Source organism: Sinocyclocheilus anshuiensis, unplaced genomic scaffold, assembly GCF_001515605.1.
Source record: "Sinocyclocheilus anshuiensis isolate Anshui unplaced genomic scaffold, SAMN03320099.WGS_v1.1 scaffold1065, whole genome shotgun sequence".
NCBI lineage: Eukaryota > Metazoa > Chordata > Actinopteri > Cypriniformes > Cyprinidae > Sinocyclocheilus > Sinocyclocheilus anshuiensis.
The window spans coordinates 225,005-241,987 of NW_015555804.1; the positions used below are offsets into that span (position 1 = coordinate 225,005).

General features: G+C 38.7%; 1 protein-coding gene across 1 annotated transcript; it reads right to left on the reverse strand.

The window, feature by feature from the left end:
- Window positions 1-7,027: 7,027 nt before the first annotated feature.
- On the reverse strand, window positions 7,028-16,332 carry LOC107674953 (dnaJ homolog subfamily C member 24-like). Its single transcript, XM_016469115.1, has 5 exons — window positions 16,253-16,332; window positions 15,826-15,937; window positions 11,693-11,831; window positions 7,622-7,690; window positions 7,028-7,541 (listed from the first exon to the last, which is right to left on the reverse strand). Coding segments are annotated over exons 1-5 (456 nt in total). The 5' UTR covers window positions 16,255-16,332; the 3' UTR covers window positions 7,028-7,407.
- Between the last annotated feature and the right edge of the window lie 651 nt (window positions 16,333-16,983).

Below are 16,983 nucleotides of genomic sequence, written 5' to 3' on the forward strand. Positions count from 1 at the left end.
TCTTTTATTGATGGCTTTCTAGGTAAGCGACCCTCCGTGCTGTTCAAAAGATCTAAGAGGCACCCAGATGGGCCCTCTCAAGATGGAGCCTATTGTAGCAGACTTTCTATAGTGTCTTACAAATGAAATGCGTAGGAGCCATTAGCCCAGAGTGGATTGTTTTAGGGGGTGGGAGTCCCTCTCATGGGGGGTAATGACAGTCTGGGCCACAGATCAGTCATCAAAACAATTGTGTTTCGGGCCTTTTCTTTTGATGAGAGGCTTTCGTTCTACTCTCTCTCATTGCTCTTAACTGGGAATAAACTCCTGACTGCTTTGACAATAAGGAGCTGTTGGTTTTACACCTCACGAATCAGTGCAAGGAAAGTTTGACTAATTAATGTTATAGCTATAAATAGAATTGTTTCTGTAATAAAATCAGGTTATTTACTTACTTCTCCCTCAACATGATGCAATTAAATCTTTGTCAGGTCACGACTACAGCCGGTGAGGTACTTACTGTTGTCTTAAGGGATTGGAAAGGCAGGTGTCAGCTTTCTACCTTGCTCGAACCAGCACTGTTCAAACTCCCAGACACCTTGTGTGAATTCAGTAGATAAGCATTGACTGACACTGACATCACCTTATTGAATTAGGCTGTTTGTGCAGGCAGCCACCAGAGCATTCGGCTTCAGCTCTGGTTCTCACCTGTTGACAGATGAGACCGACATGAGAGTTACCTCAGAGGAAATTAGGCCGGGAATCCAATTTGAATGCCAGCTGTTTTTTATGCAATTGGAAAGCCCTAGGAGTTGTTCAATGGGGTCATCTAACAGGCCTTAGGTGTGAGAAAAAAAGAACTGAGGGAAGGAAATAAAGGGTTAAATAAGAAATTCTATTGTTTCAACTTGTCAAAAAAAATTGCCAAATGGAATGAAATATACCAAAATTAATCAAAAACAACTCAAATCAAATCAAGATCTTACAACCACTCAAACTGACGGAAGTTACTGAAAAATACATATTTAAAAAAAAAAAGATGTGTATATAAAGTGTCACTCCAAGAGACTTTTTTTTTGCAAGAGAATTAACAATATTTCACCAAAAATGCTGATATACATAAAAAGCATTGAGAATCTACAGGTAAAAATATGGATAGAGAAATGCAAACGCATTGACGCTTCTAAAGTCAAGCAGCCAGAAAACATTGTAAGCGCTTTCAACTTGCATTTAATAATACAAAAAGGCAGACAAAGAAGCCATAATCACCACCATCAATAAAAAAAAAAATCTAAATTAAAGCGTGCAACCATGAGTAACAAGTTAAATTTCGCTAAACCCGTCATCGAATCCAGTTGTGATCATGTTGTTTGATTATCATATCTAATTTGTAAGTTGGGCCAGTGGGACTGTGGATCTCTCTAATCCCCTCTCTCTCCCACGCTTTGCTAATTTGAGTCTGTAATGTCGTATGCTTGTGTGGCAGTGATTGCCATCAGTGACACAAACCTCCTGGGAAGTCTGACTGGTGGGGCCTCATAGATTGATCTACAGAACTATCTTGCTATATTTGCATAAGCTTTAGGCAGCTTTGATACTGGACAGGCAGGTGTCACATATTCTGTGATCGTACACTACAATCATGACTGGGGGTGCTTATTAACACTGATAACGGATATGTTTTCATTAAGCAGGCTGAGGAATAGGTCTCTCTATGGAGGCTCCGTTTAGAGGGACGAATAATGAATGCAAAATGACTGCAATGCGGTAATATATAGAACTTTTCCACCACTGGGGCCAGATTGGTATAAAAAAAAAAAAAGATAAAATTCAATAGCATAAGCAGATTGGTCCGATGGTGGAATGGTGCTTACAGTTAACCAATGACTAGGGATGCACCGATTATAAATTCTGCCTGATGCTAATAAGTATTATCATATCATGGCCGATCATCGATAAATGGCCAACATCTATAATATTCTAAGTAATTTCAAAATAAAACACTAAAAAGCATTGCTTCAAATGCTCCAAGTGAATTTAGGTATCACAACAGTATGAAAAATGGATGTTCATTTTGAGATTTGCATTACCAAATTATTAAATGAGTATTTTCAAAGAATAACTATACTTGAAGGTTATGGCAAAGGGTAAATGTAAAAACCGAAAATGAGAATGCACAAATATATTCAATATCAACTGATACAAAAATATATATATCAGCTGATAACCAATATACCCAATATATCATGTATTCCTACCAATGACCATTATGAAAGTAACTCTGGACACTCGACGCTGTGTAGATTTATCTTATTTAAACTGCCTTGAACTGCTCTTGGAGTTTGTTATTACAAAATACATCATAAATCCAAGACTAGTAAAGTTCATTCTATAGTTTCCTTTTTGTCCAACATTTTGACACAACATGACAATGCACATGGCCTCATTCGTAGTGTGGTCTGTGTTGGCTACACTGTGTGGAAAGTATTGTTTAATACCAGCAGGTATGTTTTTCTATTTAGGACCCCCCGGCTTGAAGTATTTCCAGTTTCCCCAAATTCCCCACAGTGCCTGACTGCCCAGCACAGCGGACAAGGACTCATGGAGCCATTTAGGAGAGCAGCGGGTCAATGTTGTGGCCTTGTGCTTATTGATCCCATCCAGCCGACAGACATGTCCATTTCCCACAGCACAGAGTGGGACAGGAACTACTGCTCGACACCCCTGGTTCATCAGCTCATGAGGAGAGGTATCTTTTTATGTGAGGGATTTTCTAGGAATGCTGCTTTGAAGATGCGGGAATGGGGAGCCATGAATGGTGAGATTCTTGAGAGAAAAGCAGCTCCTGGGATAGAGGGGTTTCTCAGCAGGAGCCGTCACTGTTGAACTATGGCATCCGAGGTATTCTGTGGACAAAAGGAAACTTATACCAGCTTTCTTGACCAATTTGGACTTTTCTTCGATAAGGAATCTAGGGTAAGAATTTTGCATTTGACAGACATAAGCAAGTCGTAGAATCAGAACATCTCACTTGCTTTGACTGCTCACTGAGAATGGGAAGACATTGCCCAGCAAGTGTTCTTTGTCAAACATCTGCGATCAAAAGATACAAATCAGTGTAGAAAGTCCCAGTAGACTTGGGCATCATTGCGGGTCATTGTGGTAATCACGCAAAGGACAGCTGATCTAACCTCTCACATTTAAATGTGGAACTAGGAGAGATCCAGTTGCTGATAGCTATGACTGCAAATGGCCAACTCATTTACAATCTGAATCCCATTTGATTCCCAGTGGTTGTCCCAGGCACCTCTCTCCACAAGCTGTACCACCCGCCAATGAGCCGGCGACAGAGAGCCAGCTTGCCACATATGGATCGTCCCTTGATATCATTCAGTCAGTGTGTAATCTTATTATGCAAAGTCTTAATCCGCACCTATGTCCCAATGCCCAAGGGTGGCAATATTGTGATATCAAGGTTCTGGTAGGTCATGTTGCATGATCCCTACTCTATTCTGTGGAGAAGATGGGGGACTTAAAAGCCATCCCTAGAGGCCAAAGAAAAGGAGAGAAAGAGAGATATGGGGTGGGACCAGATGTATGGGTTTGTCGTATTTTTTTTCCCCCTTTTGGGGAACAAAATTGACATGAGGTCTCCATCTAGGATTAGACTTGATTTGGAGCAGTGGGATTTTTTTCCAGCAGACACATTATTGGACAAGGGAATAAGGGGCCACCAGCATGGCGAAATTGGATCAGGATTGGCAATCGCTGTGAGTCAGCAACGGTAACAACGACTGCTAAAACAGCAGCTGCCCTGCAGATCTCTCCCGCCTTCCAGGTGAAACCATCTTTCCAGTCTCTCGGAAAGGGAGTGGACGGAAAGCGAACTGAGGGTGGGAGAAGCAAAGAGATATGAAGGTTAGTGGTGGTGGGTGTAATTTTAATGTTGGTGAGATTTAGCACTAGCATAATGGGATTAAGCGAAACACCTTTGTGCCCGGAAAAAAAGCCACCTGGTGCTGTAGAGAGAAGAGAGGCAGTGAGAGAGAGACAGACACACAGATCGAGGCAGAGAGGGAGAAGACTAATCCGTTCCCACCTCTGGGATGTCATTCATAAAGCCGAGAGTGATTTCCGCTCTGCTTGCTTCAAGCTAATTCCATCACCAGGAGCAACGGGTGATGGGAATAAAGAGCTCATTATTCCAAGCACAGCCTAAAATATGCAGGCATTCCCATTTCACTTGGAATCGATACCACATGATGGGTTTTTGTAGACCCAGAAGTTGTAGATTGATTATCACTTCCTCAAAGAGAAGGGCGGGGAACAAAACGGGCAGCTCAGGTGTGGTGGACACCTCAAAATGACACCTCTATGGCTACAGTGTCTGCAATTACCACCCACTGCCTCTCACTCCAAATTAGTGGGTTTCCCTCAATGGAGCTATAAGGCCTATAACCAATTAAGAGATTGGCAAACAATGAAGTTGCATCTCCAAGCAAGCTGCACATGGCCAAGCAGTTCCTTGTTGCGTTTCAAGTTTATCATCAAGTCCGCCTCCTTTGAGACATTACTGCTGCACCTTTTCAAAGTCTATCTGTCTAAACACAAAAAGCATCAGTCTGCCAACTTTTATGACATGCTAACATTAAAAAACAGGCAAATGAAGGTGTGTGACGAGCAGGATGACATAATTATTGGCAAGGGAGGATGGTGTGTGTTTTTGGCGTAGTGGTTGGGGGCAGGTTTGCTTGATTAACAAGCAGGAGTTATTTTTAAAACCAGGTCCTGACATGTCCGGGCTTGTGACGGTGGGGTGGGGGCACCTGAGGGCCCGGTGGCTTCATGGGTGCACCAGTGCTGTCACTTGCTCAGTCTATGAGCACATTGGGGACACTGTGGCATTGTGACTCCCCTTGGCAACTGCTTTCACAACAAATGTGTAAATAGCCTTTAAAAGAAAACAGTCATGATTCAAACACACCACTTAACCTATGATGTTTCATAAGTATTTTGAGAGGTTATATTTTGGCTTAATAGAATTGTATCCCACTTGGTCGGTTTCTCTTCCTCTCTCTCACACACACACACACAGACACAACCACAACCACAACCACAGAGGTCTAGCATTGCATGAGGGCTGTTAGCATTATTGCCAACTGAATGGATAGGATGAAGAGATAGGCAGTAAACCTCTGGCTCTCTGAAAGACTCCCAGTCATAAGCAAACCAGACAACCACAACACAAGCATAGAGACATCAAACATCTTCAGCAGAGCTCATCCACCAAAAGTAGAGGCAAAAGGATACAACCTTTAAGGTGAAGTATGTCATTTTTAGCATGTGTTTGGGGCATGTTTACTTATCATATCAAAAGGAACATACCATTATGTACAAATCCTGTAAAAGAGTAGAATAAATGCAGACCTGCAATAATACAAATGTACTATTATTAACCAGTTTCAATTAAATTGAATTCTGAATATTTAAAAGGCTAGCAGACTGAGATATTTTCAAATTTTATGTTCTCTGCCATCTGGCTCAAGGTTTCCCAAAAGGTAACTCTGAAAATTTGGCTGGACACTTTTGATCTGACATAGGCATATACGCATTCTTGTCCAAAACAGGGAAGCCATTAGATTTGAACTGAAACAGGAGTTAAAAAGATCTTCTGTTCAACTGAGATTATGTCTGCATTAAATGAGAATCCGAGAGGGCAAAAAAGGTGATTAAAGTTCATTCAAAAAAAAGAGCTCCTCACTTCCTGCTCCTTGGAGTGAAGGCTCTGCATTAAAGGAAACTCTTTTCAAAACTACCTGTGAACAAGAACCAGGATCAGTGAAAGTCTTGCTTTCTTTGACAAAGGTTTCAGGTTACCAGGTTCACACAGTCAATGGGGACAATAACGTGAGAACAGTCACCGAAAAAGGGAGAGTCAAGGTTCCACTTAAATAGTTTGTTATGATGTAATTTCCCCCACAAAGTCACAATAATGTACTCATATTGCACCCACTGTCCTGGTCAGGTATCGGCAATTAATTTTAAATAATATTTGAAATAATCTTTACAAATTTGGTCGAAAACATTATTGCATTAGCCAATAGAATATACATTGCAAAGATTATTTTTAACATAAAAAAAAAACAGCTTTCTCATTTCTCAACACAAAACTATCTATACACATACACACACACACAAATCTGATCTATTTTTATGAAACTATGAAACACTGAAATAATTCAGTTGACTACATAAAAAAAAAAAAGTTTACTGAAGTGAAAAAAACAAATTAAATTAAAAAAATCATAACCATGCAAATTATTATGACTTATTATAATTCGCTCCTCATCATCTACAGTCACACAGATACAAACGTAAAGAGGCAATCATTCAAACGAACACAGCAGCCTTACTGCCTGGCCAGAGCCACAAGTGCACGCTAGGTTAAAAGTTAGCTCCCCTCAAAAATAGAATGATGATGTCTATCATTGCACTATAATGTGTTGTTGATCCTGTCTGCACATATAGTGGGAACTGAGGACTTAATTAGAGCTTTGACAAGCCCACTCTCCAAAAGTGATGAGATTATCTGTAATTGATGTCACAGTCGATTACAGTTCAGTCTATTGCTGGTCCACTGGCAGGTCTAGCCTCGGTTCAGGCCTCAGGACATTGATGAAAAGCGTGGTTTTGCCCCAATCAAGCTGTTTCTACTGTGGGACGACAGATTTTAGCAAACAGCCTAATGACTGCTTGAAGTTTAATAAAGCCATGACCCTATTCCAATGCCGCAACCTTGTAGATCCCCCCCAAAATTGAGTGGGCCGGAGAACAATAAGGCAAAGAAAAGCTCATCATTAACTGGAGGGCCTTTTTCGACCAGTGATGTGTGGAGGCAGTTTGTGACTTCATTGTCGGAGGAGGAAAAACATGCATTTATTTACATGCAAACAAAGTTGACAAGAGCTAAGAGGTTACTGAGCCGCGTGGTCCTCTCAAACACAGGGGAGAAAGGAGGGGGCTAGGGAACAAACAATGTCTTTTTTTTCCTTTTGGTAAGCGTCTGGTACGTAAAAGAGCAAGTCTAGCTCAGAGGAAACAACCAAAGGGCTTTCTGAGACAGTGAGAGTCTGGTGTGGCCCAATTCTTGAAACCAGTTCTGGTTATTAGGTGATGCACTTGCTGTAAGGTACATGTGAATGAAAATGTTGCGTCCTTACCCAAGAAAAGAAATGGATAATGGGAAGGTTTTTACAGTGTGGTCGCTTTGAGGATCTATGTGGAGACCATTAAAAGACCATAAAGAAATAATCAGTTATGAATGAGGTTGACTTCCTGTTAAAATCTACCATGTGTCCATAGAAAATGTCCCATTTTAAAAGAGCTAAATAATAGTCCAATAAAAACTTGCTGAACGTATCCAAAGTGTCATGTAACCTTCTTAACTTCAATGCTGAGTGAACAGGAATCGCAGCACACAATCGTTTCCAGTTCTTGTAGGTCATCCTTCTCTAAGATGAATTCTCCTCCACAGCGGCAGCTGTACGTATAACACTTAGTGTCTGAAACAGAAGAGAATGCCTTATCATTTTAACACAGACTGAAAATTAACCAGTAAACTGCTTGAGGACAGAGCACTAACCACAATCCCAGTTCATTTCGTTGAGGGTTATATGAGCGTCCACTGGCCAGCTCTGTTTCAGTTCAAGTGCTGCAGAAAGAAATGCAATATGAAGTCAAACTGACAATCGAGTCCAGGATGAAGCAATAATTTTAAGCAATATTCCATCTTTCTATTATAAACAAACCAGTATTTCCCCAAGGACCACTTAATTTTAGCACTGCATTTCAGCATTGCATAGAGGAATGCAATACATTATAGCTAATACACCACTAACATACATAAATACATTGACCTTAGAATAGCACCATATTTAATTTTTGACAGGAATGAAAATGGGGCTGTGAATTTTTTTTTTCTCAAAATTGTACAGTGTGTTCAATGGACTGTACTGTGGTTTAACAAAATTACGATTGTTCAGCTGATGAAATGGCTTTCTGAGAAAAAAAACAAAATTCAGTAGACAAAAACTCCATAAAAAGTTGTGAGATGTGTAAATTATATGATCTCGGACCCTTACAGATATAATGAATTTTGAATTTAATGAATTATGAATTTTTGTCAAAAAAAAAAAAAACAGGCCATATCCTGAACCTTTGAGCTCTTACAAGAAAGAAAGTGTCTGGAAGATTCAAAGCATCTGTAAAAAGTTTCCAGAGCAATCCTTGCTAGTTGAAATATTTAAGCAATAATCATGGAGGATTGGTGGGTCCTGTTCCACTTATAAGAGATTTAGGAAAAGGGAAGCTGCGAAGTCATCTGAGGTCATTTAGCATGACCTAGCAAAGCCTTCATGTCTCCTACTGCTGCTGCTATGAATACACACAAATGAGTTGTCTTAAAATATTCATTGAATATTCAAGCAGGAAATGCTGGGCATCTCAAAAGGCTCTGCTTTAAAGGCTGCTAATAAGTGAATTTGAAACTAAAACTGTCTGTGAAAAAGTGCAATATGACAAGTAATTGTCAAAATGGCGAGAATGAAATTAGATCACGTTGCTTCATAACGAATCGAGGAATTTGAGACGCAACACTTCCACGTAATGGTTCTTGTCCCTTTCTGGCAGCCTGTCTGAGATATTGGCAATTAACAGGTGCGAGTGCAGCGTTTTATCATGCTTTCTATTAATTAGTTTTAAGGAATGTCCTAGGTAGGACATTTCAGTTCTTGCGACTCATTTCTATCATTCATTCCCTACGGGTACAAAAAAGAACTTGATGAGACAAAGAAATGAGCTCTGTCATTGAAAGTCTGTCAAGTAGTCTGATGTGTCTCTATTCACCTCAAAAATATGAATCTCATTCGGATATAAAATGAAGCAAAAATCAAATGGCAAGCAGATAAAATGGTAAGTAGGAACTGAAGGGAAGATTTCAGTTACGCAACCAAACAACTCGATTAATTACCTCACACTATACAGAGTACCCCAGTATATCCTCCAGTAACGAATGCATGGCTATCCCTTGATGCATTTCCGCTCAGTCATTAAATCAGAGATGCATAAACTGATTAGAGGCATAAAGACTTCTCCTCTGACAGTAAACACAAGTAAACGCATGAATTAGACTCTGCTGATGAATATTCATGACTGAATACATTCCTGATAAGAAGGGTGCATGAATATTTATAAATACTATATATATTTTGTAACTGCGAAAGATTAACCCAATCAGATGTGGCCTTTTAAATAGAAGCCATAGTGTTTGACATCAAACCATGTCTGGTCAATATTGACACACATTTCGATGTCTAGTGAATGACTGCAGGGCAGGCTACTTAAGTTAGATGGGGATTAGTATATCCTTTGAGCTGGCCAGAATCAATTCCAAACTTAATTAAAGCAGACCATATAGACTTGAGTAGAGAGCCGAGATTATTTTTAATATCCCCTTAAACTAAAATATCAACAGTAGAGTTTATGTTAAATGATCTGTGCAGACTCTTTTCTTCTAAGGATGCCCCAATATTTATATGTATTGATAATTATTATCACGTTATAAGTGATGACCAATTAACAGTCACTGTTAAAATTCTATACCATAAAAAATAAAAATAAAATCAGTAGAAAAATAAAATACAATAGTAATTTTAGGCATCACAACATTACTGTACACTGTAATATTCATTTTGATCTTTTCTAATGAATACATTAAACAGTGTTCTAAAATTTTTAGTTTACATTTTTTTAAATGAGCATTAGAAGATGGCAACGGCAATTTAAATGTAAAAATAGAGGAAAAGAGCATTAAATTAAATATCCAATATCAGTCAATAAATCCAATATGGACCGATAACAATCAAAAACAAAACGGAAAAAAACAAAAAAAAACAGTAATATCAGAAAATAACCAAAATGGTATGGTTATTTATCATGCATCCCCTACTTTTTGAATTTACTAAATAAAATATAAAAAATAAAATAAAATATTGATTTGATTTTAAATTATTTTATTTATTATATCTTATTAAAAGATACCACAGAGTAAAACAAGCTGAACTATTACTAAAATTGCTCTCTTTTCCATACACTATATAGGAGATAGTAAAGAAATGAACAAATGACAAAGCAATGGCATCAGAGAATGCCCCCCCTCCCCCCACAAAAGGCGATGCCACAGCTCCCCAGTTAATGGCACACAGGACCCTGGATGTACACTTATTGAAGGTCCTAATGGAAGGCTAGGGGGAGCTTTTCCTTAGGCGAGAGAGGAGAGAAACAGACTATCACTTCATGTAAGAATTGGCCATGTGTGACAGACCTGACCTACATTCTCTCTCGCTCTCTCTCTTTATTTCCCTCCTCCTCTACTACCCACAATTCTCACTATGCTCTTCTGTAAGGAAGCATCTGTCCAGACCAAAGACAACAGCTCGGTTTTCATTACTTCCTTTGGTATTTTAAATAGTTCAGACGATTTTAGTCGTCTACCCCGAAGGGCTAGAGACATTTATGATTTTAATACATTTTTATCAACAATGACGAACAGAAATTAATGATACATTTTTACATTTTTATTTAGCATAAACTAGATTTGTCCAAATTGTCCAATAATGTTTTGCTGAGCATTTACAAAATTCGATACAATAAAGCCCATTACACCTAAATATAATCCTTCTAAAAACAGTCTAGTTTCAACAGTGGATAAAACCAAAATTGCTAGTGGATTCTGGGTGGGTACTAGGCTATTAATTATCAACCAAAGCCCACCTCGTGTCTCTGATATTTTGGTCCCTAAATATGGCTCAGAACCCTCCTTTCACTTGCAGTCTGGATTTTGTTGCCCTTTTTTTTTTTAAGCGACAGGCGAATAATCATAAGTGTTGTCACTTAGCAAAAGCATTTACCGAGCATTTATGAAATTCAATAAAACATAGCCCATCTAAACCACTAATTCCTCCAAATCCCGTCAGTCTAGTATGGTTTCAATTAGGGATGCACCGATACTGAGCTCCTGTACTCGTTAAAATGCCCCGATACCAAACGCCGATACCACACAGCATGTGATAAGCGCCAGAGTGGATTGAGCGCGCGGCGGCGCTGATGCGTGAGCTTGTCGAGTGAATATACCTTTCTCACAGACATCACTGGAAAGTTTGTAGTTCGGTCAGATATGTCAAAAACAAGTAAGTAAAACAATGCACAAGTTACTTAACAGTAGGGAGAGTAATTTTTGGTTGATTGTAATCTATTAAATACATTTCTATCAAAGTTATCTAACATTATCAAGCTGAATTTGTTCAGACACAGTTTAACTCTGAGTTCTTGTCATATTTTATTACCATTTTCTAAACTATAGCGAATAAACTGTGATAATGTGAGAAATGTTGAAGGTGTCTGAATAAATTTTGGTTTGACTATCTATTTGATAAATGAAGTTAACCAACTAACATTATACATACTCTTTTGGTTTCTGTACCCAATATTTAAAACATTTACAAATGCAATAAAAATATTGGTATCGGTACTCGGTATCGGCAAGTACCAAAAATAAAAGTATCGGTATCGGGCGAGTACTGGAAAAAGTGGTATCGGTGCATCCCTAGTTTCAATACTTGAGAGCCCATGAGAGGATAGACAGGTGGGAACGTACCCCGTAGCTGGAGGTTGTACTCCTTCCGGCTCTCCTCATTACTCAAGATCTTCCAAGCCTGGTCGACATCAATGAATCGCTGCATGTGCTGCTCTGCTTCACCTTCCGATACGTCCGGCCTCTGCTTGTCCGGGTGAAACTGAATCAAAATTGAGTGATGAGATTGATGACAGTCATGCTTTATTGAAAGTATTATATTTGGACAATTATGTTTAATTAAATCACAACTGAAACTGACAATATGATTGGAGATACAAAAGGCAGACTAAAAGAATGTAAATAAAACGACAGTTCACAGAAGTTCATGGACAATTTGCTAATGGACTAGCCATGCTTTTGGACAATTTACCAGAGAAGGCAGACCACGGATACTAACACAAACGATGGTGCAAAAAAAGGCAAAATATATATCAGTTAGGACAGATGTGTCTTCTCAATGACAAGACTGGACAGAGTGGATGGTTAGAAGGGCAAAGGTCACCTCTGTCCTCCAGCCAAAAACACTAATGCGATCTCCACTTCTCATCCTAAAATATGACAGTTCATACCGTAACATCACAGCTTCACTAAAAGAAACATTTTTTTTTTTACCCAGAAGTCTAATGCAGCCCCCCTTTTAAGAGAGCTTTAGGGGTTATTTTGACAGTCCCTTCCAGCCTGGATGGATTCTTACAGTATAGAGTTATTCTTCTCCTTGAGGAATCTACAGAGCGCAGGCTGTGGCTATCAATTAGTGGGGGTCGAAGGTCAGCCGAGCCGAGGGGCTCTTCATTCGCCCACTGGAGAAAAGCAAGGTTGAAAGCGGCAAACGGAAAACAACTTAGATCCTTTCGAGGAGGCATTCAACCAAATTCTGATAATGCTCTGGCACAGGCGAGCAGAGTATTGCATGTGTGTGTTTGTGATTTTGTTTGGTCGCTATAGTTCAGAAGCTGCACCGCCGCCAAAGTCGGGTAATGATGCACGGGGTGACACTGGGATACAATAACCGACAATCCGGGGCAAGCCAATTACTGTCCACAGCGATTATATTTTTAATTTTAAGAAACAGGAACACTGAATTCAACTAATCATTTCAAGCAATTACGTTTAAAACTAATTAAAATTTAAGGGTGCCCGTTCTCCGTTGTTTCCCGTTCATCCCCCCCTACTCTGTTTGTGTTTTTGTTAATGGGCGGTCAGAATGCGATGAGAAGAGGGACAGAAAAGCAAATACAGCAACAAGCCAAAAATTAACTTCCTGATTGCGAGAATCATTAACCATTTCTTGGCATTATTACAGTGTGGGTGAAAGAGGACAAAGCGCTCCGCCGCCTCGAATATGAAAAAGAGGGCTGATGCACTTTAACTGAAAGATCCTTAAATATATTGGCGTGAATCATTCATTGCAGCCATCCAAATGATGGAAGGCTTTTGGGAGTGCGTTCACTCCAGCACTAGCGCTTTCACATGCCACTATTACCGGTACATTCTGAGGAGGATTTCAAATTGGTAAAATGCAAGAAAAGCATCCTTTTTCACTCAAATCTCAGTTTAATTAAAAGTACCAGAGTAAAAAAGACATTAAGATTAGGAACTGCACAGGATACCAGCTAAGAGGATTAAATCGATTTGTGTTTAGGACGCTTCAGATCAGAGGATCAGAGAATGACCAAAGCTAAATAGCTAAAGTGAAAACCTGAGCTGAAAGTGAAACTTTAAATCAGCATGTGCAATAATTTCAAATGGAATCAAACCCTTATGTTTAAATATCGGAAATGCTGTTCTTAATTCTGTGGTAAATCTGAAACACCACCTTTGCTGAAGTAATATGTCCACATCTATTCTCAGCCAGATCAGAAACAGAAAAACAGCTCTGTTCCTGAACCCTGAGAATGGTCGAGCAAGCTTGGCAGCACAATTTCTCAGTTACCTCCAGCAGGATGCCAGATTCTGCCAGAGAATTAGACTCTCTCCCCAGTGGTGGAATTGGAGATAGGGTTTTGCTTCCCTCTATTCTTTGTAGGTAAGCTTGAGGAGTCAGGACCACAGGTGTGAAGTGCAGCTTAGCCCTGGCAAACACATACCGCTGCTCCACAAACATCTCCCTGGGTAGTCTTTTGTCAAATAGACAATCCCTGTGAACTAGGTTTCAGGTCTGTCGTAACTGAGCGTTTGATTTAGTGTCTGATGGATAGATGAAGAAATGCTGGCCTGAATGTAAAAATACCACATTGTTTTGTAAAGAAAAATGTATATATATTTTTAAATTGCTCAAAGACAAAATAAAAAATAAAAAAAATAGCAAAATGACCTTTTTTTCTTTTCTTTTTTTTTTATGTCCCTGGTTGTATTAGGCATGGTTTATTAATGTTTCTTTTCATAATAACATTATTTAATCAATTTGATTACATATTTGTTATTTCTACACCTAATTGTTTCAGTGCATATGAGGGGAAACTTTCTTAAAACAGCTAGATTTTAATGGTAATGCTTAGTATACCGTTATCCAAAATCTTCTTATGACTCATTCTGACGTTACAAACACTAAGCTGGTAATCACACATTTCCTATGTGTCACTCTACAACTTCCAGGCTGTGTGGTTCAGGTACTTGTCATACATAGCACAACGAGAGGCTGGTGCTCTGTCAGAGCGACCCGTCCTCCTGCCCCTCTGGAGTTACACGCTTTAATTGCTGTCTCTTTGCACGCATTGTAAAATATTCATTTACTGGGGCTAATGGAGCTTGGAGAGCAGGAACACAATATAAAGGGCTGGGCAATTTGGAGCACTCGCCAGCTCTAACAATACATCATCATCTCTCAGCGGCTGCGAATGGAGCACTGCCACATCTTCCGCTGGGCTCTGGTATGCTGCCTGCAGCCGCTCTCTGCTTCAATGGAGAAGGAGGAGAGGAGACAGGGGGCACAAAGGCTACTTCCATCACACTACTGCCACCTACTGTCAGGCTGATCTCAGAATGAATGAACGCAGGACACTGACCTACAGCAAACAGTATCACAACAGTATGGATTGGTTTAAGCCTGAGGTTACACTGGTAATGCAAATTGTGAGGTTGATTCTGAATCAGTAAACTGACTCCTGTTCAACTGTCTGGCTATAATATGAAGAAACAGATATGTGATATCATTTCTGTCATGATACACTGATTCATTTCACTGTGATTGGCTAAAAAAATTCAAACCATTATCAATTTCATTACCAATGAATTTCCTGGTGTATATTGTATAAGGTGTTGTTCTGGCCTCTTCAAACTGCTTCTACAAATTGCATGGCACACATCCTGATTGATCGACTGGTGTTATGCGATTGCTGTAATTAAAATGGGTTTGGGATTAAACAAATCAGCTTTAGTATAACTTGACTGGGATAAGTCAACCTGCAATGTGTATTAATGAGAAATACTGATGCCACTGATTAATTGTGCATATGTTTTCAAAGCTCGTATTTAGCAAGAACAATTTGCCCTTGGAGGAAACTTTGATGGGAGAATCAAGCATAAACTGCATAATCTTTATCTCGGTTATGAATTTTATCACTATGAACACAGTAGACGAAATAACATATTAAATTGCATTTATGGCAGTGGTTCAGTCTTTTTGACTCCAAACTGCCTACCATTTTTCTAGACGATTTTCAAACCTATGAGCATCAATACATTAAAACCAAAATACTAACAACTGAAACTAATTTTGTGATTTCAGATGTTTTGAAAATTGTTTGTTGGTCTGCATGACTGTAATATATGGGACCAAATCTCTACATTATGGTCAAAAGTGGGTTGAAAGTATCCCACGAGGGAAAAAAAATTACATTTATATACATCATTTTTTTTATGTTTTTGAAAGAAGTCTCTTCTGCTCACCAACGCTGCATTTTACTTGGCCAAAAATAGAGTAAAACAGTAATATTATGAAATATTATTAAAATTTAACATAACTTTTTTATATTTTAATATATATTAAAATGTAATTTATTCCTGTGATGGCAAAAGCTGAATTTTCAGCATCTTTACGCCAGTCTTCAGTGTCAAAGGATCCTTCAGAAATCATTCTAATATGATGATTTGCTGCTCTATTATTAACACTGGTTCTTATTATCAATGTTTAAAACAGTTTGCTGAACACCTACCATGAGGATGAGCTTCTGATACTTCTGTTTCAGTTCTTGTATGTCATCTGTTGGACAGGCACCTAGTATTGAGTACCAGTTTTTCTGTGGACCACTGGAATCTGCCATAATCCTGAAAAAAATACAAAATACAAAAAAAAAAAATGCACAGGAAAGCATGAATTGTGTTCAAAACCAGAGGCAAGTACAGGACGATTCGCTACTTATTAATTTACAACATACACACCCCATATTTAACCCTTTAAATAATTACTAGTTAACAGTTAATAGCTTTTTATTTTAAACTGTTTTTAGCAGTCAGTGGACAAGATGTACTGTACGTCACATATAACTACCGTAACAGCATACAAAGCGATAAAAAGTGTAATATACATATATATTGCAGGATGGTATCGTATATGGAAACTGTCGCGCTTCGCTTACTAACATAATATGAAGAGGTTTTCTCAGCTTCTAGGCAGCTGTCATGAGCGTCGTCCTTCCCAGTCCATGCTGCTTCCCGTGTGAGTGTTTGCCTCGCTCTTTAACGCCCTGACAGAAACACGTGTGATTGAACAAAAAGCCATATTTTGTAATTACAAATATAATTAAACTACACAAAATGGGCAAAAAATCATTTATACTTATGTTTGTACTTCAACAATTAAATGTATTTATATGTATGTACAAATCTCGAGATGGCGGAACTCAAATTAAACGTTTCTACACGGATGCTTTAGAGAAAAACACGTGAAGGGAGTGCAGGCACGCTACTGTATCTATGGAAACAGACGTCACGTGCTCAAGGCCATAGATACATATCTATGCTCAAGGCAAAGAGGCGTTTTGTTTGCAGCTTGTTAATTTCAAATATTTAAAGCAGACTTTTTCGCTTTTGTTTAATTTTTAGTTTACAATGTATTGAAAAACAAAAAATGTTCTTAATCGCATTTTATTGGGATTATAGGTGTAAACAATGTCCCTTTAAGGGTATTCTATTGTCTTTGGTATAAAATGGATTGTATGTAGGATTGTTAGCGGTGGAAACATAGGACAGGACATGCATAAAGATTGAAGTTCAGAAAAACAAATAATTGGTGTATTTTTACAATTACTTAAAATAAATCCAAATGGTAGCCTATTTCAATTTATCAGCGAAAAAAAAGAAAAGAAAAAAAT